Source organism: Eleutherodactylus coqui, chromosome 1 (assembly GCF_035609145.1).
Source record: "Eleutherodactylus coqui strain aEleCoq1 chromosome 1, aEleCoq1.hap1, whole genome shotgun sequence".
Lineage (NCBI taxonomy): Eukaryota > Metazoa > Chordata > Amphibia > Anura > Eleutherodactylidae > Eleutherodactylus > Eleutherodactylus coqui.
The window spans coordinates 445,190,402-445,217,202 of record NC_089837.1 but is presented as its reverse complement, the minus strand read 5'-3'; the positions used below and the strand labels follow the sequence as shown (position 1 = coordinate 445,217,202).

Below are 26,801 nucleotides of genomic sequence, written 5' to 3'. Positions count from 1 at the left end.
CATTATGGACCCCCAGGCAAAGCAAGGTACTGGGGCCCCTACAACAACTACTCACAGGGATAAAAATTTAAATTAGCAATTAAATTGAACATACATTTATTTTATTGGCACTTTTTATTGCCTCTGATTGGCTCAGCGCTGAGCCAATCAGAGGCAAGTCTGACTCACACCCCCTTCACACCCACTGCAGGCCGGCCGCTCTGAACTCCGGCTGCAGGGACAAGGTGAGTATAAATATTTTTTTATTTTAACACATTTCTTGATGAATTGCAGGGAAGGGCGTATATATTTAAGCCCTTCCCGACAATTCATCCCACACTCGCCCCAGCGCATTGCTTTCAATGGAGCCGGCAATACAGCCGGCTCCATTGAATGCAATGCGCTGGACAGCTCCGGCCCGTTTCTAATGAAACGCGGCTAGGAGCAGATTTTCGGGCGATTTTCGGGCCCCGGTCACGCGATTTGCGGATGCGCATCTGTCATGCGATCCGCAAATCGCGCGAAAAAACGCCCGTCTGACTAAGGCCTTATAGTGTATATTATATGCATTTATTATGGTTTTTTTATTCCTAGTAAAGATCTTCTCTAAAATATGAATTTAACTTTTAAAATAATAAACAAGATTATGTAAAGGGGTTGCTTGCAGATCAAGCAGGGAGGTGGGGAGGAGGGAGAAGGCAGGCACTTTGGGCTTGCGATTTTTTTTTTTTGCGTGGACGATCCGCAGCGCATCCGTGCGGCAAGCATTTAAAAATGATTTCATCTGCTGCGGAAATCCGCATGTGCCGTGAACATGAGGCCTAAATGCTTGCCGGCGATTGCGGATGTACACGGATGCACAGCGGATGGTCCTTGGGGGAAAAAAAAATTGCAAACCCAAAGTGACTGCCTGCCACCTCCTTCCCACCTACCTGCTTGGTCTCCAAGCAACCAGAAAGGCATTAGCCTACAAATCCACAATGCATCCACAATTGAATTTTTGCGGATTGGCCGGTTTCATAGAGATCAATGGAGCCCATCCGTGTAGAATCCGCATTAAAAATGGAGCATGCGGCGATTTCTTATCTGCACAAAAAATACGCAAAACAAATCCGCCTATGTGCAAGGAGGTGCGGACGCTCCATGCTTTCCTATGGGCGGCTTGAACTGCGGATCTTCTGCACAGGTCCCAATCATGGATTCCGCAAATCAAATCCGCCGGTGGACATGAGGCCTTACTTTTGTAAAGTTCACTCATCTCTATTCAGGATCGGTGGGGATCTAAAAAGCAGAACTCCACCATTCATAGCGATATCCCATCACTTTAGGAGAAAACTACCTTATCTGTATGCTTTAGAATTCTGCAAACATTCCCGAGTCGGTTCTTAGACATTTATTTGCGTCTAAAATTCCAAAATTCCTCAGAATTGGGTGTTTGACACCTTAATGGGAGGAATAGCTGCATTTATGAATTGCATAAAATAACATTATGAGAAGAGATGATTCATGGCCAAAGATAGATAAATATTCCAACTTCCAAAGTGACCTTGGCTTTGATAATAGCTGGATGTAAAATGATAGTTTACATCCAGAAGCAATAATCTGTCAGCTTCAATAACAAGCGCTTCGCACCTCCGCAAACAGCCGCAGGTCAATGGGAAACATAAAAGTACAACTTACTCTATTTTTATGTATAAATTCATACATTTATAAAGCAATGCTTAAATGCAGAAAAAAATAGCTACAAGTGCAGCAACAATATGTCAACTAAATATACCCAATGGCCAAATGAATGAACTGGTTTATGCCAGTTTTGGAATAGTTTATGGATTTCTAAAAGCCTTTTTGAAATATGTGCTTTATTTGCATCATTTTTGTAAACCTTTTTCTGCTAAATTGCCAAATTTGAAAAGTGGCAAGAAAAGTGGGCATGGTCAGGGCAACAAATCCCATACATTGATAGAGTCAAGAGGGTTTAGGATGAACGTATTTGCGGAGGCATTTACGCACGTGAAAATCTCGCATGTATAACGCCTTTGATTGCAATAGATTTGTTCAGACTAACATGTTTTTGCCGGGCGAAGTCTTTGGCCGAGAAGCGATAGGACCTGCTCTATCTTTGTCCGTCTTACGCAGAAGCTGCCGTAGACTTCTATGGCAGCTCAAAAAAAGGGATGGGGAGAGAGATATTCTGCCTACAATGGAGGGAAAAGAAGACAGCTGGTCCCAATTTTGCATTTAACTGCCATTCTATGCCACGAGAGCGTGGGAACGGGCATTTCAGTCCCCTGTAAAAAAGCTCTATCTGCTCGCACGGACATATCAGCTTACTTCTTGCCATCTCAACTGCGTTCATGTGTAGAACGTATTTGTGCATGCCCTCGTCTGAAACCCCCCTCAAAGGGATTGAGCTAAAATAGCATTCCCTGTTCATATCAAGGTGTATGAACTTCAGAGAGCAGAACCCTTGTATTTGACCAAGAAGAGAGCGGTTCCAATTCGGATAAGCCAAAACACTGCATATTCCCTGCGCATCCTGGCCTGCTCGCGTTTGCTTCAGTATTAACAGTGTTTTTCTCGTGCAGAAAAAAACGTGCAAGAAAAATGTAGGTCTGGATGCTGCATTGCAATTCAATAGGGCTTCAGCACTACATATTACACAAGTAAAAAATACATGCTAAGGGTTTTGACAGATGCTTATTGTTTCCCAATACACTCGCTCCTGCGCTATTTTTTTGTGCAATGAGCATATTTGCAGAGGCATTGCTTGCTTACACAGGCAGGGGAATCACCCGCCCTGATTTAAATGTCTTATTAGCCTAACACAGTACCGATGATCAAGGGCATGCGTAGCATTTAATAATAATAATAATAATCTTTATTTGTATAGCGCCAACATATTCCGCTATATGGTTCAAATCTGTCCAATGGCAACATTTGGATGGTGTTTTATGCATTTATTATGCCTGTTCTTCTTCACCTCTGGAGCACAAAGCATAGGTGTGGTGACTCAGTTGTTAGCAGTGTTAGCAGTTGTTAGAGATGTAGGCTGATATCTTACCAAAGGCAACTTCTGGAGGGGGGGTGGTATTTTCTCTTGTTGCTTTTCTCACTCAGAGCAGAATGGACAAGGGTATTGCCTCAGTTGTACAAACTGCTACTTTGAAGGATCAAATCTGAGTGAGTTTTTTTAGGTACTTGCAGATGCTATCCTTGATGGAATTTGAACCCAGGACTCCAGCAGTGAAAGGCAAGAGTGCGAAAAACTGAGCCTCAAAGGACAAACCTACCTCTCTTCAGTTTATAGTTGCAAAAAACAATTCAATTGATCTTTGCTAAAAATTGACATGGGATGCCTTCCCTGCTGATCACCATGAGCAACAGTAATCAAAAACACCATGGGGAAAGTAGAAAACACAGTGAAAGGGAGAAAACAAGCCACATTGTAATCAATTTTGTAATTCCTTACTCACCTACCGCCTACATCTGAATGCAGCGTATCGTGTCACAAAATAACGAGGCAAAAATGCCAACAGCAAAGCCGGATAAATCTCTGCATTTTTGGAAAAAAGACTGTATGACACTAGCCTTATTCAGTGGGACTGGCACATTTATACATGGGGTCCCAGTTAACCTTGTGACAGGGCAAATAGTGCGGTAGACTTAACTGCATTGCTGATGTGTAATGTTAAGAAACTATACGTATGGAAAAAAGGGTGAAAACTAATTAAAACTTAAAATACATGTTATTTGTAATTGCATGAGGTAAATGCAGGAAGAGCAAATATCTCATGCCAGCAGGATCTCAACTTGTCCTCTTTTTGCTGCAATGCAAAGCTGTCTGCGAAGAGTACGTTGCACTCAGCAGTAATTAACTTGTCTGGCATCAATTGTCTAATTGTTCCCATTATTCTTTGATGCACTGTGATGATGTCGGTTACAGGTGGAGCATAAACCGTCTTTCAGCTTTCCCCTGCCACTTCATTTTTACGGTTAAATTAGTTGCCCTCTCACAATATTAACTGGGACACCCTGTTACTACGCAACAAAGTGATTTCATTCTGCCGTGTATATGTTCTAGTACTAAGTATTTATAGCAGTTACTGATTGACTTTATATCCTTTATGTGTCCTCTAATAGATTTCTCCAGAACAACTGTTTGAGGAATATATCACAAAAAGCATTTTTTGGCTTATATCAACTACAGAAACTGTGAGTAAGAACTTTGATTGCTGAATTTAAAACGGATTGCGCCAAAATAGCATGACCTGTTCATGTCCCTGTTCATTTAGGTGTAAGTCTTCTCTCACCTACTCATGCTCTCCTTATGAAGAAACTTTGCCCCTTCCTACTCATGTCATAGGCCTCTTGCCCAGGCAGCCAGCAACTTACTGTACACTGATGAGGGGTAAAACCCCTGAAGCAATCAGTCTGTCCATGGTTATCTTTTCCTTCTTGAGAAGGCAGAAGAATGCTGCCTTCCAATAGGTGGCACTGTATAGGGTTTGTTCCATCTTTCCATTTGCATTAATGTCCCAGAGAACCATGCAAGGTCTTAGACATCTCCTCAAGCTATTAGATGCTTCACCAAAGGAGAACCTTTACCCCTTCCCACCGTTGTACCCTTTTGAGGCACGTGAACATCATAGAGCAGGGTCTCCCACTTGAGATCCCTCTCTATGTCCCAGAATTTAGAACCGCTCATTAAGAGCAGTTTCTGTCTTAGCAGAGCTTCTCCCGTCCTGTTATTACAGCATGACCATCCACATGACAGGCTGTGCAGTAATATTGAAGGGAAATGTTTGGCTGCCTGTGTCTTTCCCCAGCAAAATCAGCCAGGGGTGCCGAGAGGAGGACTCAGGGCGGTCAGCTGATGGCCCAGAGCCCTGCTTTCTCAAAGAGCTTGTGCATCTTGGCATGACCCCTTCAAGGAAATGATTCATAGAGAACAGTCATCATTCTACATGCTTTATTGATATTACATTTGATAAATTATTGACTTTTTCCTATTGCTATATCACCAAATATTCTTTTTTTCTTTTTTCTTATAATCTTCTAGATATCTCAGTAACAACTGCATCATGTACTTACATCAAGGGGTTTTTAGCCACTTACATGAATTACGTTGGCTGTGAGTATCATATATATTTAGATAATTTTATATGTTTACTGAAGATCTAGAACACATGACTTGAATCAGTCACTAAAATATAATTCCAAATGATGTGTATGACTGCGCACCGCCAAAGCATATGGAAGAAATTTGCCCATGTGAGGTAGCCAATAATGACACTGACTGGAATCCACCATTTGGCTCCAATTGTCTAGTGATGATAATTTTTCTTATATGTTGCTACTGTAGATAAGTGATTGTTTCACATTTCCTTTGTCAGCTCTACCTGATTGTTAAAATGTTCTATTCCGGAGCCACATTTGCCGCTTGCAAGACAATGGAAGTAAAATACATCTGTCTTCTAATTTTTGCAAAAGTACATTTTGTAGGAAAGCAAGAAGTAGGCATCAGATGAAAGACGATAAGACTGCAACATCAGTCTACTTAGGGTTCCTTTGTTTGTTGTCTGTTTCCATGGGAACACATACATCTGTACAGACGTTGTGAGGGACATTTTAAGTAAGATATTTAATCTTAGATGCATTGGATACATGTAAAAAGGGTTGCAAGGTGAACACAAACTTTAGTATGAGAAGAGGGAAATGTAGTGGGGAGATTTATTGAAACCGGTGCAAGGAAAATACAATCGCCAACTGGTTTTACAAGGATTTACTATTTTCAGAGTCCTTCACCCAGTCACCCTGTGATGTGTGGTTTTCACCCTATTGCAGGGGAGGGGGCACAAAAACAGGGCACAGGCATAGTAAAATAAAGTTAAAGTCCCCTGGTGCGAGTACTGAGTCATGACCGACTCCTAGGGTGACATCACATTGTAACGTTTTCTTGGCAGACTGTTTTTGCAGGGTGGTTTGCCATTGCCTTCCCCAGTCATGATAAAATAGCAAAATCTAATAAATAGTGGTCTGTATATTTACCCCCCTCACAATCGTCTCTTGTTCAGTTCTGGGCGTTGCTGCACTGGGTCCTGACTTCATACAGCATCAGGATGAAGTGCTTGAAGGTGCACATAACATCGTCATGTTGGACAGCTGTCAAGACTCAATGGGGTACCAAGAGCTCAACAAGAACCAGGAATGAGGAGTCTAAATATATGAACTAGTGTGGGGACTGAATATTACTTTTTTTGCCTGATCTCATTTTAATATAAGGGGCATTGATCTGAAGTTTGCTAATAATAAAGGTTCTGTGTGAAAGTATATTAAGCTCCGCCCTTTTACTGTATATAACAATCATCTTTGGAAAGGTCTCTCCCAATTTGCCACAACCTCAAATATTACCCTGTAAAGGTCTCTCCCAGGTTGACATCTGCGGAAAAGAGGGGGAGTTATCTATATTAACCAATTGAATCCCATTTCTCATTTTTCAAAGGCCCTTTGGAAAATGAAAGTTCAACTCTGATTGGCTGCTATGCCAAATCCTCCACTTTTGCTTCACAGTTATTTATGTTAAATCTCCCTCATTGTCCCCCTCATTCACAAGTGACAGAGGTTCTTTTGTAGAAGAAGTACTTGCAAATATTATACTCTGCAGACAATATTTGCCTTTAATGAGTCTTTTATCTGTCTGATCTGTCATTAAATATGCTGCAGACCTTTAAGAACAAAAGCAACGATCGCATAAATTACACTTTTCTCTGTTAAGTACACCCATAACCGCACATTATATCACCGATCACTAGTATGCAGGAAGCTTAACTGCTCATAAAATTCAATTTCAACGTAGCGTATAATATACTGTAAAATATAAAATGTATAAATTGATGTGTCATTGAAGAAGAGCAAACGATGTTTCCATCCAGCCTTAAGTGCCTAATAATCGTTTCTAAACTTACTTTCACAGTAGAAGTTCCTATTTTATAATTGTAATTTCCTAATTTTACAAAAGTTTGGCATAGTGTACGTGTCTGCTGTTACCACCAAAACTTTCTACCAAGATTGGCATTGATTCTGGAGCAAGGTTTCATACCTACCCCTAAAATTGTAAGCAGCTTAAAGGGGTTTACCATGACTTTAAAATTGTTTCACAATCACTCTGTCCTTCCTGGTTGCTGCTGACCAGAACATGTGAACAATCATTGGTTACAGAAGGTCAATGCTGTGGCCAGTAATTGGCTGCAGCAGTCACATGTTCTGGTCAGTAGCAAACAGGAATGACAGAGTAATTGTGAAGCAATTTTAAGTCAGGGAAAACCCCTTTAAGAATTACCTTAAAGTGGTTGTCCAAGACCTTTACTACTGATGACTCATCCTCAATCAATAGTTAAACAGCGGGCATCTGCTTCTTAGGATCCCTGCCTTTCAGCTATCAGTGTGGACAGCCCAGGAAGCAGATAGCTCTGTCTCTATTGCAACGTTTAATTCAATGGTAGCTGTACCTGCAGTACCAACCTGGGCCACTGCAATGTTGACAGCACTATTTGCTTCCACCACTGATGACAGCCGAGCAAACAGCTGATTGGCAAGTATCCCAAGAGGTGAACCCTCATAAATCAACTACTGATGACCTGTCATGAGGCTACGACATCAATAGTAAAAGCCTCGGAGAACCCCTTTAATATGGAATTGTTCTTTAATGGACTTCCTCCAACACCCAACACCCGATCTTCACCACATATTCAACAACCCCAGATATAGCCGAGTACTTCAACTGCAGCCATCGCATTGAAATTAATGGAGCCGCAGGATGGATACAGCAGGATCATTACTATATTAATTTGGAGGATATATGCAGCGGCTGACATATTCCGGGCAGAAAGATAGTTCCAGGACTATTTTTGCTGCCTGGCGCTATATTGGCTTGGCTCTGTGCTTTTATGCCACGGGAATACGCCTTTGTGATCTGATGCATTGGAATACAATGCATCAGATCGTAGCGAATATCAGCTGGCCTTGAAAACGGCGGCAGATATACGGTCGTGTGAATAAGCCCTAGGAGGGGGCTTTCGGTCAGGATATCGCTGCGTCTTTATAACGCAAAGGGTAATAGGACTTTCTAATGTTAAAAATGCATCACACAAAAACCGCGAAGCACAAACTTGCAATTTTTGTGCGATACGTTTTGTGGGGATACATGTGGAGTGACGACATATTCTGCAACTTTATGCATATATTGCAATTAGCCACATCAATCCCCTACCCTCAATGGGACTCACAAAATAATTTGCCCTGTACAGTTATACACATTTTTTTGGAGTATGTGAAAAAACAGGGTATCCAGCAAACATCCACACAAGAAGAAGACTGTACGAACTCTACTCTGGGACTAGAAAAACCTGAATCATTTCCTCCAGAAACAGCACCACACCTGTCCATGGTTGTATCTGGTATAACAGCTGCATTCCCTTGAAGTGAAAAGAATGGCTGCAATACTGGACCCCAGAGAGCAGCTGGGATTTTCTACTCACATATAATACACTACCTGCTGGGGCGTTTTTTACAAGCCTAAATTAAAAAATGCAACAATAAAAAGTACTATGTGAGAAGAGAAAATGGCTCATTCTCTCACTTAGGGCTCATTTATGCAATGTGATTTATTGTTACTGGGTTTTACGCTGTGTATTTCCCATGCGTAACACGCGGTGAATTAAGGCAATGAAAGCCAATGGAATTTCATTGTTCCATTGACACCTGTGTATCGATGTCCATGACGTCAGATTCCTGGGCATGCGCAGTGCCAATCACAGCCCGTCCGTGGTCTCTGCCGCTTCTCTGCTGCCAGAGCGTATGGGCTGTAATATGTACAACGTTGCGTGAGACTTACAGCATCGCATGCATAAGCCCATGTGAATGAGCTTTTCCTGTTGTCCACTTTCACATGACCGCATTCTAGCATGTCCGTAATAAAGTATGGCAATACAGACATATTAGAAATGACATTGCAACTGTATTTCATCAGTATTTCATAAATATTTGATCTATATTTGCCTGTCATTTTCCAATTGGTCAATACGTATTCTTATTTTCCCCATAGAAATTAACGCTAGTGAATGCAAATATGGGAGCAGAAACCGACTAGAGAAGCGCAAACTGTGTTTTTAAAACACAGCCATAAAAGTACAGTCATGTAAATAGATACGTAGATTTACATTGGCTCCATATTACAGGCTGCAAAACAGAGACTAAATACGGAGTAAAAATACGCTTTGCTGAAAGCGGCCTGGATATAACAGGAGAACCTGACAGATAGTAAGCCTAAGGGTGCCTACCCACTTGCGATTTTTTTTCCTGTGATGTTTCGCGTTTTTTCTCAAGAGCAATTAGTATAGAATGTGTTCTTGTCCATCTGGGGTTTTTTTCCGTTTCGTGGGGTTTTTTCACATAGGAACTGTCAGTTGCATATGTCTCCTTATTTTTCTCTTAATGCACCCATGATTGTCAATGGAGGGCTGCAAAAAACGCCGCGAAAAACGTGCAAAAAACACCGTGGAAAACGCGCAAGAAACGCGCGAAAATGCCACGTTTTTCACGAGCGAAAATCGGCAACGCAAGTGGGTAGGCACCCTTAGGGTGCGTTCAGACGAGCGTGTTTTGGTGCGTGCATACGCACGCACAAAAACACGATTGTATTTACAACACTGCATTCCCTATGGTGTGCGCACATGTCCGTACTTTGCAGGTGCGTGCCTGCGAAGATAGGACATGCGTGCACCATAGGGAATGCACGCATTGTTTTCAATGGAGCCGAGGCTGCTGCCGGCGGCTCCATTAAAAACAATGGCCTGCTGGCTCCCTGCATTCCTTTTCAAGGAAGGACTTTACATTCCTTTTCAAGGAAGGACTTTACCGAATGAATGACAGGTGAGAGCTGCCTGTGATTGGCTGAGCACCTCAGCCAATTACATTCAGCTCTTTCAGCAGGCGGGGATTTTAAATCCCCGGCTGGTGATAGATCAGCAGTTCAGCAACACAGTGCAGGGGACAGCAGGAGAAGACGCGGCTGTGCCCCGGCAGCTGAAGGGAGGTGAGTACCTATTTTTTTTATTTTTTTTACTATTTTAAAAGGCTTTTCAGGGAAGGGCTTATGAGAACAAAAAAAATGAGAACAAAAAAAATCATATCATGCTCTATCTTTCTGCAATGTGTAATTTTAGAGATGAGCGAGCGTACTCGGATAAGCACTACTCGCTCGAGTAATTGGCTTTATCCGAGTATCGCTGTGCTCGTCCCTGTAGATTCGGGTGCCGGCACGGAGCGGGGAGCTGCAGGGGAGAGCGGGGAGGAACGGAGGTAAGATCTTTCTCTCCCGCCCGCTCTCCCCTGCTCCCCGCTGCGACTCACCTGTCAGCCGCAGCGGCACCCGAATCTTTGGCGCAAATTTCTCATGGTAAAATCGTGATCACCCATGTGAAACTAGCCTAAAAGCACAGCACTGGTTATCCTGCGTTAACATGTGTGCACCATAGGTCATTGGTCACAGGCAGCGCTCAGCCATTCATTGAATTTAATACACGCCTGTCTGAATGAAGCCTGAGGGCTCCAGCACACTTGCGTTTTTCTTGCGTGTTTTTTTAATGTGATTTTGCTGCGTTTTTTAAATGCAAAAGTCAACAGAACTTTCCAATGTTAAAAACGCATTGCGATTTTTGTGCAATGCATGTTTAACCCTTTCCAATCCACTGTCTGACGTCTAAAGACATTCTGATTTAAGGCTGTACAGCTCCGATTTTGGAAGACGTCCGGCAGGGTATTCCTGCTGTAAATTACTGGCTGCTCTATGATTTGGGGCCTCTGCGGCATGTCCCATACCGCAGTACTGGCTCTAGCCAGCAGATGGCGCCATTGTATATTGGCAGAAAGAGAAAGCCTCCTAGGAAACCCTGAATCCAAAATTGGATTGCAAAGGGTTAACATTAGAAAATGTTAAAAAAGGCAGCAAAATCATGGGAAATAAACACACGAGAAAAACACGAGTGTGCAAGAGCCCTAATTATGGCCTGATTAAAGAGTTTGAAAAAGTCTGCAATTTAGGAAAAATAAAGGAACATAAAAGTATTGTACATTTTATCAAGACACAGCCAGGGACGGGAGAGCAGCCGTTCTTATCTAGCCAAGCTAGTCATTCCACAAATGGATGCAGAGCATTCGTGTGAAGCCTAAATCCAAAGGATATGCAGTACAGGATGTTCTGCCCTGCTTCATCAAGACACCTGGCTGCACTGAGATAACTGCAACAATGGAGCTAGAAGTACAATCCCTTTAATCCAGATGTCCCTGACCTTTTATCACAATCACATAATGTATGAGGCTGATAATGATCAGTGATATACAATATAAGCATCACCACAGCTATGGAAACGATACCTGTTAGAGAAAACATTTTTCTTAATTATTTTCTTCCAACTTTGCTTTCATATTGCTGCTCAGCAAATCACATGCAAATAGCATTGACAAATTGTGATTTCCTGGACCTCCTGCACAGCAGCACATATATATGAGGTCATACATACATATTGGGCCCCTATCGTGTGCTTTCAGTAGGTGACACGAAAGAGTTAAATCTTGAAACCAACCCTATAAATGGCCCTTGTCTCCTCTCCCATTGTGTTTTTATATTCTCCTACCAGTGTGATGGATATTCTTTCTTTTTTAGCGTGATTTGATTTCTTTGTCCTTTTCTTCTGCTTGGTAGATTTGTCACTGATACACAGTTACAATTATATGAAAATTTTGCTGTTTCTTTGGTGGTCTCAAACTCATGATTTAGTGTTCTTGATTAGAGATGAGCGAACACCAAAATGTTCGGGTGCTCGTTATTCGGAACGAACTTCCCGCGATGCTCGAGGGTTCGTTTCGAACAACGAACCCCATTGAAGTCAATGGGCGACCAGAGCATTTTTGTATTTCGCCGATGCTCGCTAAGGTTTTCATGTGTGAAAATCTGGGCAATTCAAGAAAGTGATGGGAACGACACAGCAACGGATAGGGCAGGCGAGGGGCTACATGTTGGGCTGCATCTCAAGTTCACAGGTCCCACTATTAAGCCACAATAGCGGCAAGAGTGCCCCCCCCCCCTCCCAACAACTTTTACTTCTGAAAAGCCCTCATTAGCATGGCATACCTTTGCTAAGCACCACACTAGCTACAACAAAGCACAATCACTGCCTGGATGACACTCCGCTGCCACTTCTCCTGGGTTACATGCTGACCAACCGCCCCCCCTCCCCCCCACAGCGCACACCAAAGTGTCCCTGCGCAGCCTTCAGCTGCCCTCATGCCACGCCACACTCATGTCTATTTAGAAGTGCGTCTGCCATGAGGAGGAACCGCAGGCACACACTGCAGAGAGTTGGCACGGCTAGGCAGCGACCCTCTTTAAAAGTGGCGGGGCGATAGCCCACAATGCTGTACAGAAGCAATGAGAAATAGAATCCTGTGCCACCGCCATCAGGAGCTGCACACGTAGGCATAGCAATGGGGAACCTATGTGCCACACACTATTCATTCTGTCAAGGTGTCTGCATGCCCCAGTTAGACCGGGCTTTTTAATTCATAGACACAGGCAGGTACAACTCCCTATTGTGAAGTCCCTGTGGACCGACAGCATGGGTGGGTGCCAGGAAGCCACCGGCGGTACATAGAAATATCCCATTGCATTGCCCAACACAGCTGAGGTAGTAATGTCGTGCGTAATACAGGTGGGCTTCGGCCCACACTGCATGCCCCAGTCTGACCGGGGTTCTTTACAAGTGGACACATGTAGGTTACACTCCCTGTGGACCCACTGCCTGGGTGGGTGCCAGGAAGCCACCGGCGGTACATAGAAATATCCCATTGCATTGCCCAACACAGCTGAGGTAGTAATGTCGTGCGTAATACAGGTGGGCTTCGGCCCACACTGCATGCCCCAGTCTGACCGGGGTTCTTTACAAGTGGACACATGTAGGTTACACTCCCTGTGGACCCACTGCCTGGGTGGGTGCCAGGAAGCCACCGGCGGTACATAGAAATATCCCATTGCATTGCCCAACACAGCTGAGGTAGTAATGTCGTGCTTAATGCAGGTGGGCTTCGGCCCACACTGCATGCCCCAGTCAGACTGGGGTTCTTTAGAAGTGGACACATGTATTAAAAACTCCGTGTGCACCTACAGCATGGGTGGCTCCCTGGAACCCACCGGCGGTACACAAAAATATCCCATTGCATTGCCCAACACAGCTGAGGTAGTAATGTCGTGCATAATGCAGGTGGGCTTCGGCCCACACTGCATGCCCCAGTCAGACTGGGGTTTTTTAGAAGTGGACACATGTAGGTTAAACTCCCTGTGGACCCACTGCCTGGGTGGGTGCCAGGAAGCCATCGGCGGTACATAGAAATATCCCATTGCATTGCCCAACACAGCTGAGGTAGTAATGTCGTGCGTAATACAGGTGGGCTTCGGCCCACACTGCATGCCCCAGTCAGACTGGGGTTCTTTAGAAGTGTACAGATGTATTAAAAACTCCGTGTGCACCTACAGCATGGGTGGCTCCCTGGAACCCACCGGCGGTACACAAAAATATCCCATTGCATTGCCCAACACAGCTGAGGTAGTAATGTCGTGCATAATGCAGGTGGGCTTCGGCCCACACTGCATGCCCCAGTCAGACTGGGGTTCTTTAGAAGTGGACACATGTAGGTTAAACTCCCTGTGGACCCACTGCCTGGGTGGGTGCCAGGAAGCCACCGGCGGTACATAGAAATATCCCATTGCATTGCCCAACACAGCTGAGGTAGTAATGTCGTGCGTAATACAGGTGGGCTTCGGCCCACACTGCATGCCCCAGTCAGACTGGGGTTCTTTAGAAGTGGACACATGTATTAAAAACTCCGTGTGCACCTACAGCATGGGTGGCTCCATGGAACCCACCGGCGGTACACAAAAATATCCCATTGCATTGCCCAACACAGCTGAGGTAACGTCAGCTGGAATGCAGGTGGGCTAAAAATTAATTTGATTACACTGTAGGCGAGGGCCCACAAAAATTGCTGTATCAACAGTACTAATGTACATCCCAAAAATTGGCCATGGCCAGCCAAGAGGGCAGGTGAAACCCATTAATCGCTTTGGTTAATGTGGCTTAAGTGGTAACTAGGCCTGGAGGCAGCCCAGTGTAACGAAAAATTGGTTCAAGTCAAAGTTCCAACGCTTTTAAGCGCATTGAAACTTATAAAAATTGTTCAGAAAAATTATTTGAGTGAGCCTTGTGGCCCTAAGAAAAATTGCCCGTTCAGCGTGATTACGTGAGGTTTCAGGAGGAGGAGCAGGAGGAGGAGGAGGAATATTAGACACAGATTGATGAAGCAGAAATGTCCCCGTTTTGGATGGTGAGAGAGAACGTAGCTTCCATCCGCGGGTGCAGCCTACGTATTGCTTACGTATCGCTGCTGTCCGCTGGTGGAGAACAGAAGTCTGGGGAAATCCAGGCTTTGTTCATCTTGATGAGTGTTAGCCTGTCGGCACTGTCGGTTGACAAGCGGCTACGCTTATCTGTGATGATTCCCCCAGCCGCACTAAACACCCTCTCCGACAAGATGCTAGCCGCAGGACAAGCAAGCACCTCCAGGGCATACAGCGCTAGTTCAGGCCACGTGTCCAGCTTCGACACCCAGTAGTTGTAGGGGGCAGAGGCGTCACCAAGGATGGTCGTGCGATCCGCTACGTACTCCCTCACCATCCTTTTACAGTGCTCCCGCCGACTCAGCCGTGACTGGGGAGCGGTGACACAGTCTTGGTGGGAGCCATAAAGCTGGCCAGGCCCTTAAAGACTGTTGCACTGCCTGGGATGTACATGCTGCTCGATCTACGCACATCCCAGGCAAGGGTCCTGTGGTATAGCAACACTCTCGAACCCCTTTCCTCTTCGGGAATCAGAGTGGGCAGGTTTTCCTTATACCGTGGATCGAGCAGTGTGTACACCCAGTAATCCGTCGTGGCCAGAATGCGTGCAACGCGAGGGTCACGAGAAAGGCATCCTAACATGAAGTCAGCCATGTGTGCCAGGGTACCTGTACGCAACACATGGCTGTCTTCACTAGGAAGATCACTTTCAGGATCCTCCTCCTCCTCCTCCTCCTCCTCCTCCTCAGGCCATACACGCTGAAAGGATGACAGGCAATCAGCCGGTGTACCGTCAGCAGCGGCCCAAGCTGTCTCTTCCCCCTCCTCCTCATCCTCCTCATGCTCCTCCTCCTCCTCCTGTACGCGCTGAGAAATAGACAGGAGGGTGCCCTGACTATCCAGCGGCATACTGTCTTCCCCCGCCCCCGTTTCCGAGCGCAAAGCAGCTGCCTTTATGGTTTGCAGGGAATTTCTCAAGATGCATAGCAGAGGAATGGTGACGCTAATGATTGTAGCATCGCCGCTCACCACCTGGGTAGACTCCTCAAAATTACCAAGGACATGGCAGATGTCTGCCAACCAGGCCCACTCTTCTGAAAGGAATTGAGGAGGCTGACTCCCACTGCGCCGCCCATGTTGGAGTTGGTATTCGACTATAGCTCTACGTTGTTCATAGAGCCTGGCCAACATGTGGAGCGTAGAGTTCCACCGTGTGGGCACGTCGCACAGCAGTCGGTGCACTGGCAGCTTAAAGTGATGTTGCAGGGTGCGCAGGGTGGCAGCGTCCATGTGGGACTTGCGGAAATGTGCGCAGAGCCGGCGCGCCTTTACGAGCAGGTCTGACAAGCGTGGGTAGCTTTTCAGAAAGCGCTGAACCACCAAATTAAAGACGTGGGCCAGGCATGGCGCGTGCGTGAGGCTGCCGAGCTGCAGAGCCGCCACCAGGTTACGGCCGTTGTCACACACGACCATGCCCGGTTGGAGGCTCAGCGGCGCAAGCCAGCGGTCGGTCTGCTGTGTCAGACCCTGCAGCAGTTCATTGGCCGTGTGCCTCTTATCGCCTAAGCTGAGTAGTTTCAGCACGGCCTGCTGACGCTTGCCCACCGCTGTGCTGCCACACCGCGCGACACCGACTGCTGGCGACATGCTGCTGCTAACACATCTTGATTGCGAGACAGAGGAGGAGGAGGAGGAGGAGGAGGGTGCTTTAGTGGAGGAAGCATACACCTCTGCAGATACCACCACCGAGCTGGGGCCCGCAATTCTGGGGGTGGGTAGGACATGAGCGGTCCCAGGCTCTGACTCTGTCCCAGCCTCCACTAAATTCACCCAATGTGCCGTCAGGGAGATGTAGTGGCCCTGCCCGCCTGTGCTTGTCCACGTGTCCGTAGTTAAGTGGACCGTGGCAGTAACCGCGTTGGTGAGGGCGCGTACAATGTTGCGGGAGACGTGGTCGTGCAGGGCTGGGACGGCACATCGGGAAAAGTAGTGGCGACTGGGAACTGAGTAGCGCGGGGCCGCCGCCTCCATGATACTTTTGAAGGACTCCGTTTCCACAACCCTATACGGCAGCATCTCAAGGCTGATGAATTTTGCTATGCGGACGGTTAACGTTTGAGCGTGCGGGTGCGTGGCGGCGTACTTGCGCTTGCGCTCCAAGAGTTGCGCAAGCGACAGCTGGACGGTGCGCTGAACTACACTGCTGGATGGGGCCGAGGACAGCGGAGGTGAGGGTGTGGGTGCAGGCCAGGAGACGGTAGTGCCTGTGTCCTGAGAGGGGGGTTGCATCTCAGTCGCAGGTTGGGGCACAGGGGGAGAGGCAGGGGTGCAAACCGGAGGCGCTGAACGGCCTTCGTCCCACCTTGCGGGGTGCTTGGCCATCATATGTGTGCGCATGGTGGTGGTGGTGAGGCTGTTGGTGTTGGCTCCCCGGCTGAGCTTTGCGCGACAAAGGTTGCACACCACTGTTCGTCGGTCGTCAGGCGTCTCTGTGAAAAACTGCCAGACCTTAGAGCACCTCGACCTCTGCAGGGTGGCATGGCGCGAGGGGGCGCTTTGGGAAACACTTGGTGGATTATTCGGTCTGGCCCTGCCTCTACCCCTGGCCACCGCACTGCCTCTTGCAACCTGCCCTGCTGATGCCCTTGACTCCCCCTCTGAAGACCTGTCCTCCTGAGTAAGCGTTGCACACCAGGTGGGGTCAGTCACCTCATCGTCCTGCTGCTCTTCCTCCGAATCCTCTGTGCGCTGCTCCCTCGGACTTACTGCCCTTACTACTACCTCACTGCAAGACAACTGTGTCTGATCGTCATCGTCCTCACCCACAGAAAGTTGTTGAGACAGTTGGCGGAAGTCCCCAGCCTCTTCCCCCTGACCCCGGGAACTTTCGAATGGTTGGGCATCAGTGACGATAAACTCCTCTGGTGGGAGAGGAACCGCTGCTGCCCAATCTAAGCAGGGGCCCGAGAACAGTTCCTGGGAGTGTTCCCGCTCCTGAGCAGGTGTCATTGTAGTGGAGTGAGGAGGCTGGGAGGAAGGAGGAGCAGCAGACGGAGGATTCGGATTTGCAGCAGTGGACGGCGCAGAACTGCCGGTAGACGATAGGTTGCTCGAAGCACTTTCTGCCATCCAGGACAGGACCTGCTCACACTGCTCATTTTCTAATAACCGTCTCCCGCGTGTACCCATTAATTGGGCGATGAATGTGGGGACACCAGAAACGTGCCTCTCTCCTAATCGCGCAGCAGTCGGCTGCGACACACCTGGATCAGGAGCTCGGCCTGTGCCCACACCCTGACTTGGCCCTCCGCGTCCTCGGCCGCGTCCACGTCCTCTAGGCCTACCCCTACCCCTCAGCATGCTGTATTACCAGTGATTTGATTTCACAGGCAGCTAATAAATTGGCGCAAGACTGCAGGCCAAATATAATGTTTTCCCTTTTTTGAAAACGAAAGGCCCCACTGCCTCTAGTGAATGAATAATCTAAGTTTAATAACTGTGCTGTTTTCCTGCTAATGTGTCACAGAACGTGAGGGTAGCAGAGTTATTAACTGTGGCAGAGCAGGTATTTTTTTTCCCAATTAAGGAAAGCAAATGGCGAAGCCAGGAGTAAAACGTAGCTGGGTGCGTCTGATTTTTACAGGTTGCACACGCAGCCGACACGTGTCCACCGCCCTTAGGACGGACAGAGGCAGGACAAATAGAATTATTTTCCGTTTTTTTGCACCAAAAGGCAGCACTGCGTATATTCTATGAACATGAGAAGTTTAATAACTGTGCTGTTTTCCTGCTAATGTGTCACAGAACGTGAGGGTAGCAGAGTTATTAACTGTGGCAGAGCAGGTATTTTTTTTCCCAATTAAGGAAAGCAAATGGCGAAGCCAGGAGTAAAACGTAGCTGGGTGCGTCTGATTTTTACAGGTTGCACACGCAGCCGACACGTGTCCACCGCCCTTAGGACGGACAGAGGCAGGACAAATAGAATTATTTTCCGTTTTTTTGCACCAAAAGGCAGCACTGCGTATATTCTATGAACATGAGAAGTTTAATAACTGTGCTGTTTTCCTGCTAATGTGTCACAGAACGTGAGGGTAGCAGAGTTATTAACTGTGGCAGAGCAGGTATTTTTTTTCCCAATTAAGGAAAGCAAATGGCGAAGCCAGGAGTAAAACGTAGCTGGGTGCGTCTGATTTTTACAGGTTGCACACGCAGCCGACACGTGTCCACAGCCCTTAGGACGGACAGAGGCAGGACAAATAGAATTATTTTCCGTTTTTTTGCACCAAAAGGCAGTACTGCGTATATTCTATGAATAATAACTGTGTTGTGGCCCTGCCTATACAATTCTTTCCCTGCAGTATCAATGGAGGGTGCAATGCTCTGCAGAGGCGATTTTGAGAAGCAAAAAAAAAATGCAGCACAGCTAACAGCAGCCTGGACAGTACTGCACACGGATAAATATGGCCCTAGAAAGGACCGTTGAGGTTCTTGAAGGCTACACTCACTCCTAACACTCTCCCTGCCTATGCAGCACTTCTGTCCCTAATGCCGGGTGCAACGCTCTGCAGAGGCGATTTTGAGGAAAAAAAATTGCCACTGCTAAAAGCAGCCAACACACAGCTATCAGTGGCCCTAATAAGGACCTTTGGGGGGTCTTGAAGCCTACACTAACTGCCAATTCTTTCCCTACAGCAGCTCCGGTACAAACAGCACTGTCCCTCATCTAACTCACACGGCATCTGAGGCGAACCGCGGGAGGGGCCGACTTTTATATTAGGCGAACACCTGATCTCGCCAGCCACTCACAGCAGGGGGGTGGTATAGGGCTTAAACGTTGCAGGGGGAAGTTGTAATGCCTTCCCTGTCTTTCAATTGGCCAGAAAAGCGCGCTAACGTCTCAGGGAAGGAAGTGAAAGTAACCAGAACACCGCATGGTGTTCGTTACGAATAACGAACATCCCGAACACCCTAATATTCGCACGAATATCAAGCTTGGAAGAACACGTTCGCTCATCTCTATTCTTGATCAATCACTACCTTGTCCTATGCCTGCTCGCTGTTCTGTGGTATTGGGACCACACTGAGGTTCTGCATAGGTGGCAGATGTCCACGCATTTGCAGTTTATGGTGATGGTATGCAACACAGCTTCCAGGATAAAGGGACTTTTTATTTGTATAACGCCAACTTATTCCGCAGCGCTTTCAGGTAATTTATTTATTACCCCCCAGCAAACTGGGTTCTCATTTTACCCACCTCGGAAGGATTGAAGGCTGAGTCAACCTTGAGCCAGCTACCTGAACCATGCGGGAACTCGCAACGTTCAGGTCATGAGCGAGAGCTTAGGACTGCAGGACCTTAACACTCCATGCGCCACACAAAGGAGATGACAAAGTTGCAAAAAAACAATAGGAAATTTTATTTTAAACAAATAAATTGTAAGAGAACATTATGCAATTTAGGAAACAAGTGTACTTTCACAGGACTGTTATGCAATTCTGATTATGGCTAGGTAATGCTTGACAATGTTGCTACAGGCACACTATAAAAGAACAATATCTCACAATTGGTAGAGACTGATGCCACCGCAGCTCAATCCGTTATAATAGAGCAGTCCTCTGTGTCTCGCAGTGTACAGAAACAGCACACTTTAATTCTAATGGTATGTAAGGGTTCGAGCCTGAACCCAGTTGAAGCTCCAGAATTAATCCATGCCTAGCCATCATATTCTGGGTATGTCCAAACAACTAGTACCCAAGCCTCTCTAATGCACAGCAGGACTGCAGGATAACTGACAAGTCACTGATGGTGTGCACACAGTCTGTCCTTTAATAAAGCCAGCCTCACTTACAACCCGATGCTGAGGTACTCCTCTGTGTTCTCCTGTGGGTTTTGATCCGTTGGCTCTATATCCCAGTACCGAAATCTCCATTGCAAATCATTGTTCCCTAATTGACAGCTCCTCTGCAGGCTTTGGGACTCTGTTGTGGTCCCTTGGTGGCTCCAGGCAGTGTCCAGTAATGCAGTCAGGGGTCCCAACGTCCCTGTAGCAGTTACTGCTGCTCAGCCTACTGTCTTGCAGTTGCTCTGCAGGCTATCACTCCCAGCCATCCTCTCGATCATCCTGCTCCCATTAAAGTCTCTGCGACGTCTCCCCAGAGGTGCAGCAGATCAGTCCTTTTATATAGCGCTGGAAGCACCAAGAACTTTCTCGAGTACTGTATTTGGGCAAGAAAGAGGGATTTTCGGTGCACCTCTTATGGGTGCAGTGCACCTATTTATAGTGCATAGCCAAGATCCAGGTATTCTCTACTCCCCACTCCTTGTATTGATAGGGGGAATAGGACCTAGCATGACCACTGGGCCGCTGAACTGTAAGGTGCAGAGTGGCGCATTGCCTTCCTCTTATAATTAGACAACAATCTTATTGAATGCACCAGAAGTTGATGCATGCGTGGATGATTCTATAGACATGGGGTCCATCATTTCTTGCAGTCAGCAGTGGTATGACTTTTCATGTCAGCTGATGAAGAGGCAGTCACTAGACCTGCAGTATTATCTATTTACGTAGGATGGGTTGGGGCATGCACAGGGGCACTGGCATTTTTGGTGTCCATCTTTGCTATTGGTTGTCTATGTTCTGCACATGTGTCAGAGATTAGGATAAGTGCAGTTTACAATAAATTGTGAGTAGGATCACACACAAGTAATGCTGTGTACTATCCTAGCAATCGAACAATCTCACCTTCAAGTCCCTTTAAGGGACAAAAAAATAATGTAAAAAAATAATTCAATAAAGTTTAATTTAACGGCAAAAAAAATATCAAGTTAAAAAAGATGCATTTTCCCCCACTCGTTTTAATTAGATAACATACCATAAAAATGTTTTAAAAAGCAACAAATAATAGGTATTACTGTGTTTGTAACAACCCAGACGATAAAAATATTTTGTTATTCATTGCGCATGGTGAATGCCAAAATTTTAAAAAGTAATGCCAGAATTGCTATGTGTGTTTTATTTATCTCACAAAAAAACAATAAAAAGCAATCTAAAAGTCATATGTATCTCAAAATGGTACCAATAAAAACTCCAACTCTTCCTGCCGAAAACAAGACCTCACGGAGCTCCGTTGCTGTATAAATAATAATGCTATGAGTCTTAGAATGCAGTGAGGCAGATTCAGTTGGTTTTCCTTAACAACATGTTTTTATTGTGCAAAAGAAGTAAAAAATTAAAAAATCCATATAAACTTTGTATTTCAGTAAGGGCTTATTCAGACGATCATATAGACGACGCCCCTCTCTGCAGGGTGAGGAGGTGGGGAGCCCCCACTCCATCCCTCGATACTGTTTTCAGTGGGAGGCGGGACGGGGCAGAGCTAAGTTCTGCCTCCGTACCGCCCCTCCCATTGCAAACAGTGATGAGAAGTAGAGAGGGGGCGGGAGCTCAGTGCAGTAGCTCCCGGTCCGTCCCGCCTCCTCCCCTCGTAGAGAGGGGTAGCGTATATCGGTGGGCGTGAAATCCTGACCGATATACGATAGTCTGAATAAGCCCTAATTGTGCTGATGCAGATCATTTTTGCTGAATGGTGGACACTGTAAAAACAAAGCTCCAAAACAATGGCAACATTTCCCCCCAAAAATAAAATGTAATAAAAGTTATACAACCCATTATATGTACCCCAAAGTGGTGCCACTAAAATATACCACTTGTCTGAAAAAAAACAAGCCCTCATATGACTATGTCAACGAGTTATGGCAATAATGAAAATTTCTTGGTCTTAAGACGCAATATAGGCTTGTCACTAAGGGGTTAAGAAGATAAATGCTTTTAATAGTGTAAATCACCAAGATCACCAAGAACTTTTTGTTGCTTATGTAGGTTTCATTATAACAGTAAAAGCAAAATTATTACCTTCTCTGTTGTCACATAGTAAAGAATTCTTCACATCCCTTTGCTGTCTGCACATTAACCACTATTTTCCTGTATACCCCTACATGTATCTGCAGGATTTTAGATGAAAATCCCATTGTACAAATTACACAAGACCTGTTCACTGGACTGCAGTCGCTGTTTTTCCTGTAAGTATTATGTCTGTTATTGGAGAAAATGAGATGAACGTTCTGCTGCAACGTGGGGTTCCCTGAAAGTCGTAGTAAATTCTAACCATTGGGCTGGGTTCACACAGGGCGGATTTGCTGCAGTTTTGCCACGGTTTTTCCGTTGTGGTTTTGCCGCAGAAGAACTGCTTCTGCGGCAAAACCGCTTCAAAGGTTATTTTTGGCTTGCGGATTTTCCTACGGAAAAATCCACAAGCGTTTTTTTCTGCAGCGCTTTTTTATTTTTTGCCACGTATTTTGGTGCAGATTTTGCTGCATCCATAGAAGTCTATTGGCAAAAAAGCGCTGCGGAAAAGACAGAAGAATGGACATGCTGTATCTTGAAAAACAGCGCCGCAGTTGCATTTCGGCAGTGCGGAAAAAATCCGTCCTGTGAGAACAGCTTTTTGCCAAAACTCATTTGTGCTGCATTGCACTGCAAACGCAGCGGTTATGCCGCAGTGCGGATATGCAACGGCAAACCGCGGCAAATCCGCCCTGTGTGAACCCAGCCTTACTATGCCATGGCCTTATTGTTACAGTTTGGGGAAAAATAGCAACTCCTTGCAATCATTTCAAGAAATCCCACCAGGTCAGATTTTTCTCAGTGATCACTTGGTCACTTGCAACTTTTTTTTCCTATTGTGAAACATTGGGTTCCTGCACTTGTATTGCAACTCACGGAGGTCACCATGTCCGATACTTTGTAATAGATATTACTTTTTCAGGGCTGAGGGTTGTCACTGTTTATTTGGATCTGATTGTCCGGATGGATAAGATACATATGTAAATATAGAAGAGTGGATCCTAGTTGTCATTGAGGTTGTATGTAGGAGCTATTGTTTTAGCCAGTAGAGCAAAATGTGATTACTCTCAGTAAGAGAAACAAAGTAATCTTGTAGATATGATAACATTCAATGGCTAAGGTCCATTTACACAAAAAAATAATCATTCAAAAGATAGGTTTTGAGTGATTGTTTTGCATAAACTACTAGTAAACACTAATGGCCATTAGCAGCTCATCACCTTCATTTGCATGTAAATGAGCCCCCAGCAGCTGTATGCAGAGAAGAGCAGGTAGTCTATTCTCTGCATTCAACTCCTTTGTTCTGCTGTGGGGCTGCAAGCTGAATACAATGTAATCAGCGCTCCTGTTGAGAATACAGCACCATAGACAACAAACACAGCATGCGGTCTGTGTTATTGTTATGTCTGCTAAGCGCGCTAAAGTGTCACTCCACAGGTGGGACGCAAACATGCCCATTAAAACCACAAACACACACACATATAGTACTTGCACAGACCAATTACAGCTCTCCAAGAAACTGAATGGACAGTTGTCCCTAACTGATCAGGGAAAGAGGGGGTCCATCGCCTAAAAATGGAGTCATCGCCTCAGTAAATGCAGGCCCCACTGTCTTCTTCTAGTGACCTGGCTATCCCTGATCAGGGAGCTGGAGAGATGAACTAAACAGACACACTGGACATGACACTGTACTGACACACCGAACACAGAACAGGACTTGACATACGGAACATGTCTGGCAACCAGCACAGACATATCAAACATGTCGCTGTTCACACCAAACATACAACAGATAGTGCTTATAACAGGAACCCCACCCAGAGCTCACATGTAAAGAGGTGAAATACCACAGCAAGTCTAAGTGTCCTCATACCAGGGGGATAGACAGTCAGCCACCATGCTGACATAGGCAACTTAGTCAGACCTCAACCATCTGACACACAAACAGACATAAGACATCTGGAGGCTGCACCTGTCAGTGGAAGGGAAGAGGGGTTCTGCATATGCTACAGACAAGGACTACAGGTGTCCAAACCATCCTTAGAGAAGCAGAGAGACACTAACAGACAGACATGCAAACACAGCTCTAAGTGGGCTCAAGACCGTGATATCCAAGTAGTAAAATGACCAGCATCAACTACTGAGAGATGCTGGTTTTTATATGCTAAGACTAAAGGGGATTGTCTGGCAGAGAATACCACACCCAGCCAGCTCAATTAACCCTTACCTGTGAAGGTGTGTACCAGGAAGCCTATAGAGCAACAGGTCCCAGATGTACAACCTAACAGTTATCTCCACTCTAGCTAAAAGATGTATTTTATGCTCACCTAAAAATCATTGTTCAGCCGAAGAGTGAAAGATGGGAACATTTACGCACAACGATTATCACTTGAATGATGGCTTTTGAGCAATCTTTGAGCGATAATCGTTGCGTGTAAATGGGCCGTAACAAATAAAACATTAAGTAACCTCAAAAGCTTGCACTATTAGGTCTTTTCAATAGACTGGTACTTTTACATTCTGATGAAGAAGCCTAAGTAGCTTTGAAAGCTTGAACGAACTGTTATCATTTTGTTAGCCACTAAGAGGTAGTATAGCTACAAGATTATTTTGTTTGTCTTACTGAGAGCAATAACATTATGTAGAAGACGTCATACACGTTTTTGAATAAGACAGAAATGAAAAAAAAATTATACATCGAAAATGGTCATTCTGATAAGTTTTAATGTTCCCCTCCATCGCAGTGACTATTCTACCCATTCTCAGCACCATTTTAATCTACATTTTTGGGGGAAATTCATCGTATTTAAAGTTAAAAATTGCCCTTTGTAAGTTGGGGACTTCATACTCTCATGACAGGCTCTTTTATACAAAAAATAGACTTCATTTATTGAAACCAGAACACTCCTTTAATATATACTCTAGCGATCCTACTAAACATCCTCCTATTTGTCTTCTATCCCCTGTTATTTGCATAGTGTCCACATTGTCTACAGCACTGTAAACGATGTATACTATATATTGTGATGGAAATATAAAGAAGATATTGACATAGAAATTAAAGAGAGCATTCAGAAAATACCTTCTCTCCCATTGGGCTTTCTTTATTTTTCCTTTGACACCTGAATTCGGGGCCGAAAATTTACAGTTTTGGCACACATAGTATAAATGTGACTTTTAGGGCCTATACCCCCAAAAAATCTACTCCAGTTTGGAGTTACTGTAGATTCTCATCTGGCGCATGGAAATACTGCCAAATAAAGCAAATTTATTAAGCGGCTTGTGCCTCTTGATATATTTGTCACCCATAGCCACTCACATGCTTTACTTTGACCAACGTGTGAAACGCCCATCTGACTAAATAAGCCCCATAGAGTTCATTTGCAGTGAAAATATTAGATTGAATCCAACCAGTGAACTACCAGGGCAGATTTACTATTGCAATTGTGCCATTTTTCTGGTGAAAAGTACAACAGAAAACAGTCTTACATTTTTTGTACTACATTTATTATGACGCTTTCAGACACTTTTGTGTTGCATTCAAAAAAGAGGGACGTCTTCATGGAAAAGTGGCATGGTCTAAATGTAATATCATGCCAAAATGTTATTGCAAAGTCTAGCATAAAGTAAGCCAACTACTAGGCCATATAAAGTTAGCCTAGACAGTCTCAACATAAGCCAGATTTGTCAGTGAAGTCACTGTAAAAAAATTGGCATATTTTAAGACTAAATTTGCGCTGTCTAATTACTAGACAGTATTAGTAAATCCACCTATTGTTCTGTCAAATTATGTTGATTTTATGGAATATGCTAATATTGATTTTCTAGATGGATTGTTTCATTTTTCTAGGTCGATGATAAATAACTCGCTAGAAGCTCTTCCTCAAAAGTTATGTGCCCAGATGCCATGCATTAACTGGATGTAAGTTATAATCCAGTTCTAATATATGCTAAAATGTGTTATTTGATAAAGATATATACTGTTTTATGTTTTTTCAATAGTAGTTGATAAAAATATAATTCAATAGAATTCATTGCTTCCTTACAAATGTTAACCCTAATGGTGACTGAATCCCTTTAAGTTCTGTCTGCATCTTTTTGTACCCCTTTCTGAGGGCAGCACAAGCTAGTGACGGTGACACTGATGACTGTGATAGGTCTGCTGTGTGTATTTGTGCAATAGTTTTTGAGAAACTTTCCTTTATCAGTAGCAGCAAATGCATAGAGGACTACTTTAAAGTAGTCATAGATATCATGAGCTGCAGGCTAGCTATACCCACCTCGCCCTCCAGCCAATGACTGACTGCTGTCTGCCTATTAGTGCTCATAGAGAGAGAGCTGCCAATCATTGGCTGGAGGGCGAGGTGGGTATGCCCAGCCTGCAGCTCATGAATATGTAGGACTAGTTTTGTATCTGTCTGTTACTAATTAAATGCAAGTTTCTCCAAAACTACTGCACAAACACATGC

At 45.1% G+C, this 26,801-nt stretch overlaps 1 protein-coding gene across 1 annotated transcript in view; it reads left to right on the top strand.

Moving 5' to 3' along the window:
- Positions 1 to 26,801, top strand: part of RXFP2 (relaxin family peptide receptor 2) — a 334,755-nt gene that overhangs the window by 270,139 nt on the left and 37,815 nt on the right. Inside the window, exons 6-9 of the mRNA XM_066583026.1 lie at positions 4,120 to 4,191; positions 5,039 to 5,110; positions 22,437 to 22,508; positions 26,183 to 26,254. Coding sequence (XP_066439123.1) covers positions 4,120 to 4,191; positions 5,039 to 5,110; positions 22,437 to 22,508; positions 26,183 to 26,254 — 288 coding nt within the window. The remainder of the gene's footprint in view (positions 1 to 4,119; positions 4,192 to 5,038; positions 5,111 to 22,436; positions 22,509 to 26,182; positions 26,255 to 26,801) is intronic.